The 17,270-nt window shown below is 44.7% G+C and overlaps 1 protein-coding gene across 5 annotated transcripts in view; it reads left to right on the top strand.

Annotated features, from left to right (window-relative positions):
- The window catches only part of pkp4 (plakophilin 4), a 90,130-nt gene extending 73,071 nt beyond the window's left edge, over nucleotides 1-17,059 (top strand). For 2 of the 5 annotated variants that reach the window (XM_080786515.1, XM_080786513.1), the window contains exons 12-22: nucleotides 5,157-5,340; nucleotides 6,630-6,747; nucleotides 8,432-8,620; nucleotides 10,107-10,280; nucleotides 10,705-10,855; nucleotides 11,674-11,866; nucleotides 12,252-12,336; nucleotides 12,550-12,667; nucleotides 13,012-13,143; nucleotides 14,818-14,891; nucleotides 15,749-17,058. In XM_080786515.1, coding sequence (XP_080642641.1) covers nucleotides 5,157-5,340; nucleotides 6,630-6,747; nucleotides 8,432-8,620; nucleotides 10,107-10,280; nucleotides 10,705-10,855; nucleotides 11,674-11,866; nucleotides 12,252-12,336; nucleotides 12,550-12,667; nucleotides 13,012-13,143; nucleotides 14,818-14,891; nucleotides 15,749-15,994 — 1,664 coding nt within the window. In that variant the 3' untranslated portion in view covers nucleotides 15,995-17,058. Of the gene's footprint in view, nucleotides 1-5,156; nucleotides 5,341-6,629; nucleotides 6,748-8,431; nucleotides 8,621-10,106; nucleotides 10,281-10,704; nucleotides 10,856-11,673; nucleotides 11,867-12,251; nucleotides 12,337-12,549; nucleotides 12,668-13,011; nucleotides 13,144-14,817; nucleotides 14,892-15,748 lie in introns of all 5 variants that reach the window. The other 3 variants (XM_080786512.1, XM_080786514.1, XM_080786516.1) reach the window with 3 other exon arrangements.
- The last annotated feature ends 211 nt before the right edge of the window (nucleotides 17,060-17,270 follow it).

Genomic DNA, 17,270 nt, shown 5'->3' with positions numbered 1-17,270 from the left:
TTACCTACCCTTTAATATAATGACATCTTTTAGTTTGTTCAAGACAGGATGTTTAAATTTAGGCCAAAAAAAGCTTGCCGCAAGCTGGTATAATATGACTAATTTCTAGTTATATACTACTGTCTTTATTATTGCTCATATTATTTTCAGTAATTTACTTTAGCAGATGTATTGTATTGTTCTCATTTTGTGAAATGCTCCAAGACTCCGCGGTCACTCGCAGTGCCTGTAGAAGAAGAAAGAAATCACTGTCCTTGTGTTTGTGTGTTGTCTGAGCTCTGAAAACAGCGTGTAAATCAGTTGTTTAGGATTGGGGTAGAGAGTTACAGAAAATAAGCCAAGCCAAGACGCTTGGCTCCCAGGTGCCTGAGTCAGCACTTCACATTTGGCTCCGGCCTCCCTCACTCTAATGGTCTCAGATTACAGCCCAACAATCCCCACAGGCACACATAATACAGTGGGAGCACGAGCGCAGGGCAAGAGGCACAACCATGTTGTTTGTTGTGCTAGTGTAGCCTCGCATCCCCTACCCCCGGTCTCCTGTTTCAATTAAGTTTCGGTTTGCTCCAGCTTGATGCAAGCCAGAGGAAAGAAATAATCGACTGACATTTCCAGTGAACACATGCTCACCGATTTCAGTTAAGTTAATGCAATGTTTTTAAAGAGGAATGTCACTGTCTTATAATGAGAGTTCATCACTGTCAATTGATTATTGCTCCTCCTTTCCTCCAAATTCTGTCTTTTAAGGCAGAGGTTTAAAGACTGAAACGCTTCACATTGTAAGCTGATTCTTCTCCTTCAAAGGCCACTCGAACAGAGGGATGTTTGTAGTAGAGTCAACAGCCCCCCCCCCCCCCCCGCCCCTCCCAGTCAGTAGCCAAACTGTGGCTAATTGGTAGTTTGAGACTCTGAACAATTAGTAAAAGGTCAGTGCCGCCACATCACCTTTGGATAATCGCTAGCGATGAGTACAATTCACATGAAGAGTTTTCAGCTGGCTGATGAGGGGTGTCCACCATTAGAGTGCTAATTAAAACGGACAGAAATCACTCCCCAGTGCCCCGCCATTGTCTCTCCCGTTGTAAAATGCTTGTTTGGGCCATGGTCGTCTTTGAAAATTAAACATGCCTTCGGGCAGCAAACACTGTTGTACAAGCCTAACCGAGACGCCGTCTGTCGTCCCTGCATCACTGGCCCTTTTCCTAGCTGCCCCGGGTTCCTGAGTTCCACAGAGCATTCGCTACAGGAGCAGTCTGTGCCTGTTCAGGGCTCTAGGTTAGGGGGTCATGTTGTGGGGACTTGTGACACATTCTCGGGTCCTGCCCCTTTCAGCTGCTGCTGTTGTTGTTTTGTTGCACTGTCCTTACAAGCACCCCCACCCATTCCCCCACCCGAGATCAACAGTTCACACCACCCTGCGCTGTCATCAGCTGTTATGCACGGTACACCTGGCCACTGGCCAGTACAGAGGGCCATATATGTCACCGGAAGATAACACACACACACACACACACACACACACACACTCTCTCAATGTTGTGGAAGCCTTTTCCTAATTAATCCAGCTCTTATCATGGCTTCACTCTCAACAAACATAACCAACCACCTAACCAAGGTGAGATTCAATTTAGCTTATGAGAGCCTGATTGTACATTTCTGCAGTGCGAGTAGTTTTCTCCGCTATACTTTTGCTATATAGTCCTTGGCCGCAGTTAGATGAGGCATGTTTTGGCAATTATCCAAAGGACAAATCTTGTTTTGTGTGTATTTGTGGATGGCCTGTGGGGAAATAAACCCCACAGAGCTAGGCTCAGTGTTTGGAACAGAGTGTAGGTCCTGAAGCGAGACGCGCTACAGCCTCTGCAAAGCCTCATTTCATTCTCTGCCATACAGAACAGCTTGCTGATTGTCATCTAGCCTCTCTCTGAGTCTGCATTAACCATCCAAATACTCCAATGCACACACAGTAGAGCCAGAGCGATATATACTGTATGTGCCAATAATATACTTTTTTGATCTGCAGTTATGCAGCCGATGTGTCCCCAACACTTTCAACTTAGCATCCCTATTTTGGACAGTTTTCAGATGTTTCCAAAAATAGCTGATCTACAAGCTCACAATGCTCACGTTTTTATTAAAAAAAGATTGTGTTTATTTTATTAGTTTGATTATAAATTAAATGTTGTTAAATTACTTTAATCAAATGTACGTTTTTCCAATTTGGGTAGACAATGTTGCACTTTTTGTGCAAAATCAGGATCGGCATAGGACCCACAAATCTGGCATGACTCCAAGGCTCCAACACGGTTACATTTATACTGTGCTACACTCTAAAGCAGAGGTTCTCAAAGTGGGGTCCCTTAACGGGGTTCCAGGGGATCCACAGCAAAATAATAACATAATCCGCTTGTACAAACATAGGAAGCTAATGCGAACAATTTCTGAATATTTTTGAAACAACTCATATCTTGTATGGGTGGTCCCTGGCACGAAATAGTTTCATATTGGAGTCCACGGCCAAATACATTGGGTGTCCGCGACAGGAAAAAGAACCATTGCGCTTTAATAGGAAAGAAACATTTCAGTCTGCACCACAGACGCCAAAGTGACGCCATTGGTTTCTACAGAACCCGTTTTGAAGCCTGTTTTTCAGCAATTTCAAATCAACCATTCTATGTCCGGTCAGAATTGCACTGTTAATGCTATTGGCTTCAACTGCAGAGGGGGCGTGTCTTCACTCACTAGAACCAGTAGAAACCCTAGAAATATACCCTACTTTATCATACATTTCAAAATGACTGGACCAAAATGTACTAAACGCATGATAATTCATGTTTTCTATAAGACTTTAAACTAGCAATTGAAAACATTAAGTGTTAATGAAAGGTTTTGTTGAGGTAATACCAAATTACAGTATAAAGTCAGTCCAGTACCTCATTGACTTCTTTTGAGATTATAATTATTGTGACTGGCAGTGGTGGAAAGTAACTAAGTATATGTACTCAAGTACTGTACTTAAGTGCGATGTTGAGGTATTTGTACTAGTACCTACCTTGGTACCATTGTACATTACAACACAGAGAGCATGTACTCTCTCCCGCGTGCACGCACATGCATAAACACTAGTACACAGCTGTGCTCCATCTGACTGTCAAATGTGACTTGCAGCTACTGGCGCCTGCTGGTGTAGCACTGCAGACATTGTCAGGCACATACGTTTCTGACTGGTGATTTGTCTCCTGCGGCATACATCAGCCTCCGCAAGCTGCAGGAGGACTTGTTTGTCCCAAGTTTAGCTATTAAATAGGTGGTACGGACCGGAAGATCTTTTAAATAAGTAATTGATAACAGCTGGGAAATTAGGAAATCTTTGCACAGAGAGGCTTTGTATTATTATCACTGCATTAGCAGCCTGTGTGCGTGTGTGTGTGTGTGTGTGTGTGTGTGCGTGTGTGTGTGTGTGTGTGTGTGTGTGTGTGTGTGTGTGTGTGTGTGTGTGTGTGTGTGTGTGTGTGTGTGTGTGTGTGTGTGTGTGTGTGTGTGTGTGTGTGTGTGTGTGTGTGTGTGTGTGTGTGTGCAAAAGTAAAAATAAGGGACGGTACAGTCGACAGCCAGAGTCATGGCCAAGGCTCCATCACATCTGAAAGGTTTGATTGAAATTAATCCCACAGCCTGAGTGGAGACGTTAGGCTGTGCCTCGGCCTGCAGTCCCATACACACACACTTACACATGCGCACACTCGCGCACACCGCTGTAAGGCAGAGATAAGAGGCACGTGCTGCATGTTAACTGAAGAGAGCCAAGTGGCATTCCTTTTTGTTTTGATATTCACGTCAGAATGAAGACTAGGAATCTGAAGCTTTTTGCCCTCGTTTAAGAGATTTTATTTCTCTTATTTCTCTGGCCCACAGATATCCGTCTTTCTCTGGCATGTTGTTGGCACTGGGTCTGAATGGGGCCCCCTGAGACACATTAGGGACTCTTATCATCTCTATTGGTATAATTAGAGAGAGTGGAGAGGAAATACACGCTGAGGTTGAAAGAGGACAGTTCAGGAAGGCTACAATTCCTTTAGGATCTCTCTTAACAGACACGTATACACACACAACCACACACAAAGTGCAATGCAATAATTTGCCTCCACCCATGCTGTACTTTCTGTATTTACAACAAGGCCAGGTCGGAAATTGCAATAGAAAGAAGGGAGAAATTCGAGATCTGTTTCTCCCTCTCTCTCTCTCCCTCTTTCAAAACCACATGCGGGTGTGTGGAGACATTACTGTGTCATTCTTTTCATTTTGCTGTGGCAGCACTCGTGATTAGCTCCGTGGCTGTGCCTGTGTACCACACATCTGAGCTCCAGCAGCATTGGCGCCTTCCAAGGTTAACTTGTGCCCGGCAGGAACGTTGACTGCCTGAGCCTCGCTATCAGCTGAGAAGCGTGGTGCCATCTAATTAGAAGAACATGCTACATGCAAGCTAATCCCTCACAGATGCAGAATCAAAGGCTAGTGCCTGCCCTGGACTGTGTGCAACTATCAGTGTTTGCTGTAAATGCATTTGGAAAATGAATGAAATTATTACATTAATCTTGGGGAGACATTTTTCATGTTTCATTTAAAATGTCTGAACCAACACCGTATGGAAATTCTCTTTTTTTCTTTTTTTTCTCCATTTCAAGTGAATAATATTCGCCTGGTGGGTATTCTGCTAGCATGCTATCTGATGCAGATGCCTGGACCTGGACGCATGCATGCTGCATTGCTGCAGGACTGGTTTCATTTGGAGGACTTTTATGTTCCCCAGGGTTCAGTTTGTGTGTGTATATTATGTGCTTTTGCACGCATGCACACACACACGCTCACGCACGCACGCACGCGCGCACACACACACACACACACACACACACACACACACACACACTCACACAGCTGTAAAAGGACCCACTCGTTGGCATCTCTATTTAGGTCTCAACTGTGTGTGTGTGTGTGTGTGTGTGTGTGTGTGTGTGTGTGTGTGTGTGTGTGTGTGTGTGTGTGTGTGTGTGCCATGTACATGTGTGAATGTGACGGTTTGCGTCCACGTGCCTACCTGCATGTTTATGAGTGTGTGTGTGTGTGTGTGTGTGTGTGTGTGTGTGTGTGTGTCTTCACAGGGGTGCTGTGGAACCTGTCGTCATGTGACTCTGTCAAGATGACAATCATTCGGGACGCCTTAACGACCATGACCAACACTGTGATTATCCCTCACTCGGGCTGGAGCAGCTCCACCTTCGATGACGACCACAAGCTCAAGTTCCACTCCTCCCTGGTGCTGAGGAACACCTCGGGCTGTCTGAGGTACGGCATACACACTGGCCTGGCCTCTAGCACCCCACTGTGGACAGTTGGAGCAGTTGCATCCACGTACAGTATGCATGTGTGTCTTTTGAGACGCATCCACGTAGGCAGTGTGGTTCCCAAACGTTTTATTCCGTGACCCAAAAGAGAAATTACTGTACATGTTTGCCCGGGCCACAAACTAGTGACAGATTTTTTCTAGCATACTAGCACACTTGGCTTGTTTGTAGTATACTCAACATTATGACATCAAATTACATTGGACCTTATTGCGCAAAGATGACGTCTACACCAGACCTTGTTAACACCCTGAGCGGCATAAACAGAGTTCTCCGTCCTATCAAATAGTAACGCTCAACGCTCAGGACGGAGATTAATAAAAGGACGGAACTTTATTGATATCAAAACTGAGCGCATCGCTCCACAGCCTGGGAGCGCCTGTTGGGCAACATTCCATGTCATTCCGGTTGGGACGTCATCCAAAATGTTCCCCCCCATTTTAGTGGATGAGACCGAAAATCTTAAAACAACGAGCCATCGCGGTCCCGTCGCTAGTCGCGGTAGAATTAATCATACCTCCCGTTGTTGTCTTTTGGCTACATCTAGCTACTTCAGCTACATCCGGGATAGCGCCTGGTGCATCGCTAAATGTGCTCCGTTGCTGCAAATGGCTGGGTGCTCTGATGTAATGGTCCTAAATACCCCGCGGCGTTTGTGGTGTTACCAGATCACTGGTAATATTTTAAAGCCATCATTCCCAGAGAAGTACCAATACAGTCCTAGTGCAGGAGCCATGCTAAGGATGCACTGGGCCAGCCAGCCTGTCTCCTGGGGCTCTTTCCTTTGAAGACATGTGCTCAATATGGAGCTCAGCCGCCTCTAATTGATAACAGTCAATTGAGCTGTGTGTGTGTGTGTGTGTGTGTGTGTGTGTGTGTGTGTGTGTGTGTGTGTGTGTGTGTGTGTGTGTGTGTGTGTGTGTGTGTGTGTGTGTGTGTGTGTGTGTGTGTGTGTGTGTGTGTGTGCGTGTGCGTGCGAGATGAGCACGCTCAGTTAGTTTCTCATTTACTCAGCAAAGCGCTTATAATGGCTTCAGTCCGACCACACACACACCTCATGTATTATGGATGGAGCCTTTGGATAGTAAAACCCACACCACACTCTCCGGCGCTGGGTTAGGGGAAGCACGCATGCGCACACAAAGTCTGTTCTCAATTTGTTTATGTACAGTTCAAACATTTTCAGACTGTTTTCTATTGACAAACGTTGACGTGTGTGTGGTTTTGAAGGAACCTAAGCTCAGCTGGTGAAGAGGCCAGGAAACAAATGCGTACTTGCGAAGGTCTCGTGGACTCACTCCTCTACGTCATCAAAGCCTGTGTCAACACTTCCGATTTCGACAGCAAGGTACACACACAACACACGCACAGCAAGGTACACACACAACACACACGCACAGCAAGGTACACACACGCACAGCAAGGTAAACACACTCACAGCAAGTTACACACACAACACACACACAACCAGTGGTGGAAAAAAAGGACTCAAAGTTTTCACTTAAGTAAAAGTGAAAGTATCAATACTGCATTATAGAACTACTTTGTTACAAGTAAAAGTTTACTTGAGTAAAAGAACAAAAGTATTGAAATGTACTTAAAGTACCAAAAGTAGTAAGTACTCTTCATGCAGAATGTCTCATTTCAAGTTTTCAAATAGGGCTGAAGTTGTTGATTTGTGTTAACTAAGTAACTAGTAAGTAATTTTACAAAATTTTACTTAACTACAGTACTTAGTAAATGTAGTGTACTTAGTTACATTCCACCACTGCATACAACACATGCACAGCAAAGTACACACACGACACACGCACAGCAAGGTCAGTGCACGCTCTCAGCAAGGTACAAAACGCACGCTCACAAGGTATGCGCACACACACACACACACACACACACACACACACACACACACTAAGCTAACAGGAAAACATGTTTCCACATGATGAAAGGCTTTGGGGAAACATCCCGCCCAGCCAGTTTGAATCATTGTTACCGCTGGCTAATTTGCCCGCCTAGCAGCACCAGCTATGCGATGTCTTTTGTCACCAAACTTGCAACCCGTAGACACACCGTGGCAAACATTCAGATTCCAGATAGCTCATTTAATTGCCCTACCTTCGTACTATGTGTCCCTGGGCTGGAGGTAGAAATTGAAATCTCCCAGACATGCACCCATGAACAGTAAAGTGACAAAGGAAAGAAAAAGGAGAGGAAAAAAAGCCTTATTTGTAATATAGAAAGCGACCATATGGGAATTGGCCCTCATAACTGTGTCATGCCTCTATGCTTCTAGACGTCTTGTGAGGCATACCTACATGCAAAATGCAAACGCTGTGGAATTAAATCCATTTGTCATGGTCCAGATCCCCTTTTCTAAGTGGCTGTACATGCTGTGGTGTACTGGGCTGCATTCATACTGTAGTATTAACCCCCTCAAATATACGAGTGTTCCCCAAACATTTTTGGCTGTGCACCCCTGTTAACTCCTGACCTAGCTGACGCACCACCAACACTCAGTCTCGTTGTATTTGGCCGAAAATTATGTAATATTTATTTTAATATGATTATGGCAAATAATCACAGAATGTCACTGCACTTAGAGACAAGCAGCTGCTGTATACTCCCGCAGCTATACTCTCCTTACAACAGTGTTTTACCGGATTGTTCCATTTGTTTTAAATAACACCATTAAACCGCCATTACCCCCCCCCCCCCCCCCAGAGGCCTTTCCCACACCACAAGGGGTCGAGTTTGGGAGTCCCTGATAATTAAACTAATACTTAGTTGACTGGAGTCACTTGTAGCTTGGAGATTTGCTATTTTTGGCAAAACAGGTTTTTATATTAATGCATCTTTTATTGTTTTGTCTTTGCCTTTTTTGTTTTGCCACCTGGCTATTCTACATTCTTCTATTCTAAGGACCACAATGGAAACAAGCTTCCAGGCTTTATTTTGTTTTTATCCTTTGGATTTTCAAGAAAATGTTCAATAAATCAATCAATCAATCGCCTTCTCCACTTCCCTGCCCTCAGATTGTGGAGAACTGTATATGCACTCTGAGGAACCTGTCGTACCGCCTGGAGCTGGAGATCCCATCTGGACTGACTGGGGGCCAAGAGGTGGACGGTCTGCTGGGCGACCAGTCACCCAGCAAGGAGTTGGACTCTAGCTGCTGGGGCAGGAAAAAGAAGAAGAAGAAAAAGAGTTCCACAGAAGACACGGTGAGTGAGCCTACCGTGGTGTAGTTTAGAGATGAGCGGGCCTACCGTGGTGTAGTTTAGAGATGAGTGAGCCTAACAGTGGTGTAGTTTAGAGATGAGTGAGCCTAACAGTGGTGTAGTTTAGAGATGAGCGAGCCTAACAGTGGTGTAGTTTAGAGATGAGCGAGCATAACAGTGGTGTAGTTTAGAGATGAGCGAGCCTAACAGTGGTGTAGTTTAGAGATGAGCGAGCCTACCGTGGTGTAGTTTAGAGATGAGTGAGCCTAACAGTGGTGTAGTTTAGAGATGAGCGAGCCTAACAGCGGTGTAGTTTAGAGATGAGCGAGCCTAACAGTGGTGTAGTTTAGAGATGAGCGAGCCTACCGTGGTGTAGTTTAGAGATGAGGGAGCCTAACAGTGGTGTAGTTTAGAGATGAGTGAGCCTAACAGTGGTGTAGCTTAGAGATGAGCGAGCCTACCGTGGTGTAGTTTAGAGATGAGCGAGCCTAACAGTGGTGTAGTTTAGAGATGAGCGAGCCTAACAGTGGTGTAGTTTAGAGATGAGCGGGCCTACCGTGGTGTAGTTTAGAGATGAGCGAGCCTAACAGCGGTGTAGTTTAGAGATGAGCGAGCCTAACAGTGGTGTAGTTTAGAGATGAGGGAGCCTAACAGTGGTGTAGTTTAGAGATGAGGGAGCCTAACAGTGGTGTAGTTTAGAGATGAGCGAGCCTACCGTGGTGTAGTTTAGAGATGAGCGAGCCTAACAGCGGTGTAGTTTAGAGATGAGCGAGCCTAACAGTGGTGTAGTTTAGAGATGAGCGGGCCTACCGTGGTGTAGTGTAGAGATGAGCGAGCCTACCGTGGTGTAGTTTAGAGATGAGCGAGCCTACCGTGGTGTAGTTTAGAGATGAGCGAGCCTAACAGTGGTGTAGTTTAGAGATTAGCGGGCCTAACAGTGGTGTAGTTTAGAGATGAGCGAGCCTAACAGTGGTGTAGTTTAGGGGTGAGCGAGTGGCTGAACAGAAGGAGGAATAATGTTCTTACACAGTATGATGTATAACATCAATGCTATTGGGAGGAACCACCTAACTCCACATCTTTGTTAAAAGAAATATTGAACCAATGAAAAGTAGCACAAAGGGCTTCGGACAAAATCTCTTAACTCCATTGGACCCTCAAACTGGCTAACTTCACCACCTCTCCCCCCCTCTCATGCACATAATTGACAATATATAAAGTCACAATACCAACTCTGATGAGGCAGTATTGCTTTGTTTTAAAAAATATAAGGTTATCTTAATTTCCTGAAAATGTTACATTTTGGGTTTCTTCCCGACAGCCGAGATATGTGCTATGCAAGTAAACCTGTCTTGCAGGTGTAAGGCCAATTAGTCCATTTTAAACGTCAGATTTAACATAAAATACACACAGTGAACCCACAGTCCTGAAAAGCTACAGCAACCGCCATCAGATTAATTAAACAAACCATTTGTTTCGTGTCATCCAGTGGGATGGGGTAGGGCCAATTCCTGGCTTCTCCAAGTCTCCCAAGGGGGCAGAGATGCTGTGGCACCCAGCAGTGGTCAAACCCTATCTGACTCTGCTAGCTGAGAGTTCCAACCCAGCCACTCTGGAAGGCTCTGCTGGGTCACTGCAAAACCTGTCTGCTGGCAACTGGAAGGTAAGCATGCCCGCTTTCATTTAGCAAAGGCTTTCATTAAGCCGTTACATTGCACTTTTCAAAGTTATATTCGACATCTGAAGTAGAAGCAAATGGTTTGAAAGACTTGAAAGGACCATAAATGACTCCAGGCATAACCTAATTTCATGTCAAGCACCAAGTTTCTTTTTCTATTCTCTGTCTGACTTAATTGTCTCGTTAATCTGTGCACTGCCATAGCATTGAGGCTATAATGACATGCCTAAAATAGCGACACCAGGTTGAAAGTGGTTAACGTGCACGCCTAAAATCCATTCTCAGCAATGTGTGTCCCACATGGCCTGAGGACCTTTTTGACGTTTTAATGCCCTCTGTGCGTGTTCTTGTGTGGATAAATATGTGCGGCAATGTGCATTTATTTTCCGGTTTGTGTGTGCGAATGCAGTTTGCATCATATATTCGAGCAGCGGTGCGTAAGGAGAAGGGACTGCCAATCCTGGTAGAGCTGCTGAGGATGGATAACGACCGCGTGGTGTGTTCTGTCGCCACTGCCTTGAGGAACATGGCACTGGATGTCAGGAACAAGGAGCTCATAGGTTAGTGCTGCTGTAGGCCTACTGGTTCACTTCATTTGAGCCGAGTCATAGGTTAGTGCTGCTGTAGGCCTACTGGTTCACTTCATTTGAGCCGAGTCATAGGTTAGTGCTGCTGTAGGCCTACTGGTTCACTTCATTTGAGCCGAGTCATAGGTTAGTGCTGCTGTAGGCCTACTGGTTCACTTCATTTGAGCCGAGTCATAGGTTAGTGCTGCTGTAGGCCTACTGGTTCACTTCATTTGAGCTGAGTCACATGAAACGCCAACATATTGCCATTTTTGAGCGGTGCCTCACGCAGCTGTGTGTCCATATGTATGTACATACCGGGGACCCCCACATCGGTATTTCTCGACTGACACACACACACACACACACACACGTGTGTATGTGTCCGAGCATGGACAGCTGCAACACCTAAAGTGGCCAGTAGAGTACAGCCAAGACTAAAATGGCAGAGTACAACCTGTGCAAGTTCAACCTTGTAGGGACTTTTTTCCCTACTGTGTGGGGACATCGAGACCCCCAGGAACGTGCCCAGAACTCGTACTGTAGTGTACTCTGTGCCACTTTACTTTAATCCGCGTACTGTGCTGTACGCTACTGTACTCTACTGGCCACTTTAGGGTGTGGGGGTGTCCGTGCTCGGACACGTACACGTACACATACACGTACACATACATACATATAAGGACACACATAGCTGTGTAATGGAGCGGAGGCACCGCTCAAAAAGCAATAATTACAGAAAACTGCCACTATAATTCACGTTCGTATTATTTCGTATCACTCAAGTCTCTCTCTCACTGTCCCTCCCTCAGGGAAGTATGCAATGAGGGACCTGGTCAACCGCCTCCCGGGAGGAAACACCACGCTCTTGTCTGACGAGACGGTGGCGGCCATCTGCTGCACGCTTCACGAGGTCACGAGCAAGAACATGGAGAATGCCAAGGCCCTGGCCGACACGGGCGGCATCGAGAAGCTGGTCAACATCACCAAGGGCAGGGGGGACAGGTGTGTTACAGCAGCACGTGTCAGTTTGAGCGGAACCCTGGTCCAGAGGAGAGCTTAATGAATACACAGCAGACGTTGATAGTGCTCCGGCGACATTGCACACTCTCACACAGACATAGGAGCATATGCATTCACGCACACACACACAGAAGCCATAGCCAGAGGGAAGGTGGTATTATGTATGCTGAGGTTACACCTCCTAGTGGAATGGTGGCATGGTAGCTATTTCTGGCCTCCTATGTGTCCAAAAGGACTCTGAGTGCAACCACTCTTCCAAATTCTTCCTTCCACCGCTAACATGCAATGTTTGCTTTTATGACTGGAAATGAGGCTCATGTGATTCTGGAATACCTAAAGACAACCTGTTATGTATCCGTCTGCTTAGGTACTCCATGAAGGTGCTTAAAGCAGCTGCTCAGGTGCTGAATACACTGTGGCAGTACAGGGACCTGCGTACCATCTATAAGAAAGTAAGAACCTTAACCACACTGCAATCATGCAATCTGTCTCCTTTCAACAATATATAGACGCACGCACGCACGCACGCACACACACACTCTGTGGCTCCAGTGCATCTGCATCGTAGTGATGTTACAAACATTGCTGCTTTGTACCAAAAACATAAGGAAACAACTGCAACACAGGACTGATATATAACACTGTTCTTCTCTTACTCTTAATAGGATGGATGGAACCAAAACCACTTCCTCACTCCAGTGTCGACATTAGAGCGAGACAGGTTCAAGTCCCAGCCCACTCTGCCTACTGGCTCCATACAGATGTCCCCTGTCAACAACCCTGGTAGGTAGAAAGACATGAGTTAGAGATATAACGAGGTGGTGCTCAGCACCTGCATATCCAGGTGAAAGTTTTAATTAAAACTAGCTATATGCCATACAGTACAAGAATGGGAATAAGACTACTAAGGCACAGATGAAGATCAGCAGTTTAGTCTGAGCAATGGGAATCAAAAAGCAGTTTCATATATTGCATACAACACCCAACCCATGTAGAAATTAAACTAATCCGACAAGTTGGTCCGGCTCTCGTATTTCCAATTCCTGGTCCACTGTTTCCAACATTCCCCGATCAAGTTGTAAATGTCCTATAAAGGTATAAATTGTGCTTTTTGTTTCCATCCACAGCTGGTAGTGCCACCTCGTCTCCTGCCATATTGGGCATCAAAGAGAACCGCTCAGATTACCAGAGGGCAAAGTCAACTATGCAATTTTATAATTACCAAGGGGACAACAGTGTGCATAAAAACCAATATACAGGTACAGTAATCGTAATGAGCTGATCATTGAGCTGCGTATAGCTTGCAAATCAGTAAAGTCTTTGAAATATGATTTGAACCACATCGGCCATGTGCACCAGACTGTAAAGAAAGGATGCCCTCAGGGTCTGTGCCTGTGAAGGCTGTAATCCATTTTATCCCCCCGCTACATTCCAAACAGACCCCATGCCCTCTCAACATCCCCCTGTACCAACTGCCATCACCGACATATTTTACTCCACTACTAGGGCCTGCTAGCTCTTACAGAGTCAGCTCAAAAGAAGCATGAGCCCGGCATGATTCGCAAACACCTAACCCACAGAAGATAGTTGACTGGCCTAAATAGCCTACCCTGCCGCTATCACAATATAATGTTATATCATTGACCTAAAAGGCTTTATATCAACAATGACCAAAAAAACGGTCATTGTCTTGTCTTGTCATGTCTTTTTCAGAAATGACCTTGGAGTCTGGACATGTGAAAAACTTTAGTTAAACATGCAGTTTAAGTGCGTACTTTACCTGGGTTACATTATATTCTGATACTTGAATGTTTTGAAATTAAATTATAATCCCATACCGTGTAGTGTTAGTGTAGTGCGACTGTGACTGTTTGTTATGCTGCTGGTGCTGCTCTGAACATGTGAACGGTAAAGATACCAAGGAATCGACAGTGACGTCACTGTTATGCTATGCAACACGGAAGTAACACAGACTCGCAGGAGTTTATAAACCACAGTCAGTGACACGTCGCTGACGAATCCTTGGTATTTTCGAACGGAGTAAACTTTTCACCGCTGTTTGGAAAATTGTGGTGACGGTTGTAGCCGTCACCAGGATACCCTTCTTGTGTACCGGTGGGACATGTCCCGCGGACTGGCACCAGACTGTGTACTGGTGGTTGGGAACCTCTGCTCTACAACACTACCACTGCAGGCCCAAAGTGGACTATGCGGGCGGGCACAGAAAGGGTACCTAGACATACTACTAGTACTACAGCCACGTGGGGAGCCCTTTATGAGCCATCCGCTTCGATTGTTATCAACCGATAATCACCAGTATGTTCTTATCAGGACCATTCAATGTATGGACATTTCCACATACTGCCTAGGCGACTAGGAAATGCGGAAGTGAAATTACTGCGGTTGAAGCAAAAAGCAAAAAAAATAGTCGGACAATGGCTGACAACAAGGTCAGTATGTGGAAATGTCCATACTGGCTTCATTGAATGGTGTTGATAAGATAACTGCTGATGACGGAGATCAAATCATCTGATAACATCCAAAGCCGCTATCTGAGCTACCCAGACTGCCTGGCTATTGGCTGGTTAGAAGGTCGGCTGGGTCAGACACTGGCAGGGCAGACTAAACAAACTTAGCTGCACCCGCAACATTCCCAGCCCCACACAGAGAAGTGGAGAATTGAGTTTCAGGATTCCTCTGCTTGGAAAATGTACAAAAAAAAGAAGAAGAAAAAAAACCCTATGGAATGTGTTTTGTAGATGTCAATGCATTGGTAGCTGGCTTTATAACCTGGTGTTATTCTTCTCCCCTGGCACTGCATAGAGCATAGCTTTTCCCCTCTTTATCAAAATGCAGACACCAGTCCTAAAGGGATTCATATCATGGATTTGTAAGAGTATTTGCTGTGCATTAATACCCTTTTTCTCTTCTAGGGTCTTTAAAACCTTCTCCGTATTACATAGGGTCCTATTCCTCACCCACAAGGGAGGAGCCAAGAAGAACACAGGTAAAATATAAACTCAATTTATACTCCCATCACACCACTGTGTCGTTTGCCGACGAGATCTGTTTCCTTTCAGCAAGCGACAGCTAATTATTAGGCAATAGCTATTGGGACCCATTTTGGATCACAGGCCCATTTTTATGTGTTGCAAGTAAATATCCCTTTTATATATATACAGTATATATATATAATTATTTTGTCAAAAGAATTTCAGAATTATTATTTTATTCCTTCCCTTTTTTTTACAAGCTCCCAATGCTTTGCGATACAACCTTGTGGATATGCTATTTTGTTAACAGCATTTTGAGGTTTCAAGATAGTCATAATCTGTATATGTATATACAGTGATAAATGCATCCTTGGATTGTAATATCTATTCACTAAACCTGTGTTTGACCCAGGGCTATGCAGTGTCTAGTGGCAAAAATCTGTCTGTCCGCGGGTCTTAATGGACACACCAAATATCTGTCTGTTTGGCTTCACTGATTGGCTGAGCTTTTCATCACATTTGTGCTGCTTCGCCAGCATGTTTGTGGCAGATTGTTTAATGGAACAAGAACCAGATATGTGTTCATGGGGCTCTTTATTTATCATCGTACATCATCAATCATGACGTAGCATGTTGATTTGCTCAGACACATATGACGTACATTCTCCATGCATTTTCAATGGCATTTAATGTTTCTATTAGGACAAAGATCTACACTATAGCTGAATATAGAAGGGTCTAACGCCCCTCAGAAATGTAGGGAAAACACACCTTGTGGTAGTACTAGTGATGCTTTTTTGTTACATTCTGCCTCACGACATGCCTTACGGAATTGCACGTCTTCCTAAACTCTTTGCTTGTCTTCCTGCAGCCAATGTACTACGGTGAGGAGCCAGGCAGGAGGAACTATGACACCTACAGAATGTACCTTCAGCACCCCTATGGCTATGATGAGCCCTACATGGATGAAGTCATCACCTACCCTCCCACGGCAGACTACAGCTCCCAGCCTCATGGACTCAAATCCACCACCAACTACGTGGACTTTTACTCTAGCACACAAAGGCCTTCATACAGGGCAGAGCAGTACCCTGGCTCCCCTGACTCCTGGGTATAGACCTAGGGGAAACCCTGGCGGGGTGGGGACAAAGTGCTTTTAGGTTCAGATGAGAAGACGTCGAGATCTGTATCTAGAGGGACATCTTCAACTTGTAGTAGAGGTGTGGGGTTCACAACCCACTCTCCCAACAGATGAACTATTTCATGAACTTTTTTTTTTGTGTGCGAGTTTATTCTAAAGTGAGTGAGTGCGTGCGTGTGTGTGTTGGGGGGGGGGGGGAGTTCAAACAAGCGAAAGACAGATGGAAAGAGGATGTGAGCCAAAGAAGGAAATTTAGGAATGTTTTTTATTTTTTTTTATTTCTTTTGAAGATGGAATAATGCAGTGGATCTGTTGATGGACGTTACGGGACACTATCATGAGACATGTGCGCCCTGCTCTGTCTAGATGTCAGTTGTTGTTGGTTTTTTTCGTGGTTTCTTTCTGAAACCCATAGCTGTGATAGCATGGTGAAAGATGTCAGTCATGTGAGGAAAGGTACGCGGCAAAGAGTCTAGGTGGGGAAAGTGTATGTTGTATGTGCAGAAGCCAAAATGGATTGTGAACTCATACAGTATCTGTAAAAAAAGAAAAGTAAAATTATAATAGTAAACTAAAGATGTTAGTTTGTACAGAGGGATCAAACTGTATTCATACGTATTGTCAAAATTGTGTATGCCATAGAGTCGTGTACATTTCCTTCATTTTATTGTAAATACAGAACAAAAGAAAACGTGTTACCTGGTTTACGCTCATCAGCACTGGTAAAAAAAAACAATTAAACAAATTGTGCCATGTTAAATCTCTATAGATAAATAGATATAAATATATAAAGAAATTATGAGATGTGGAGAAATATGGCATCAAAACTCAAACGTGCAAAGATAATAAAGGTTCACTTTTGTTTTTTAAATTAACTGTGTACTCGCACAATTTTTTGTGACTTCACAGGTACACATTTTCTGTCTCGCTCCTCAACCTCTTCACATATTGTAATAAGGGACCAAGCCAGAAGGGACTTCTTGGTCCTTTATTGTATTTATCTGTCTGTTTTCTTCTTCTTCTCCTTCTTCTTAAGCCAAAAGTAGTAGTTCTGACTTAACCGTGCAGTCGGTTTTCGCAAAACAATATGGTAGAGAGGGCTATGCCAACTGTGAGGATGCGAAGCCCACAACCCAAGGGTGGCGCTAGAGCACTCAATTGAAAATGCAAACTTTGAACAGGCATACCTCATGAACAGTTTGACCATCGGTCCCTAATATATACATGTTTATGAAACTTTACAATATGGTAG

Source organism: Protomyctophum bolini (assembly GCF_963924005.1).
Source record: "Protomyctophum bolini genome assembly, chromosome: 16".
NCBI classification, from domain to species: Eukaryota; Metazoa; Chordata; class Actinopteri; order Myctophiformes; family Myctophidae; genus Protomyctophum; species Protomyctophum bolini.
Note: the sequence above shows the minus strand (reverse complement) of the source record. Positions and strands in the feature narration are given on the sequence as shown.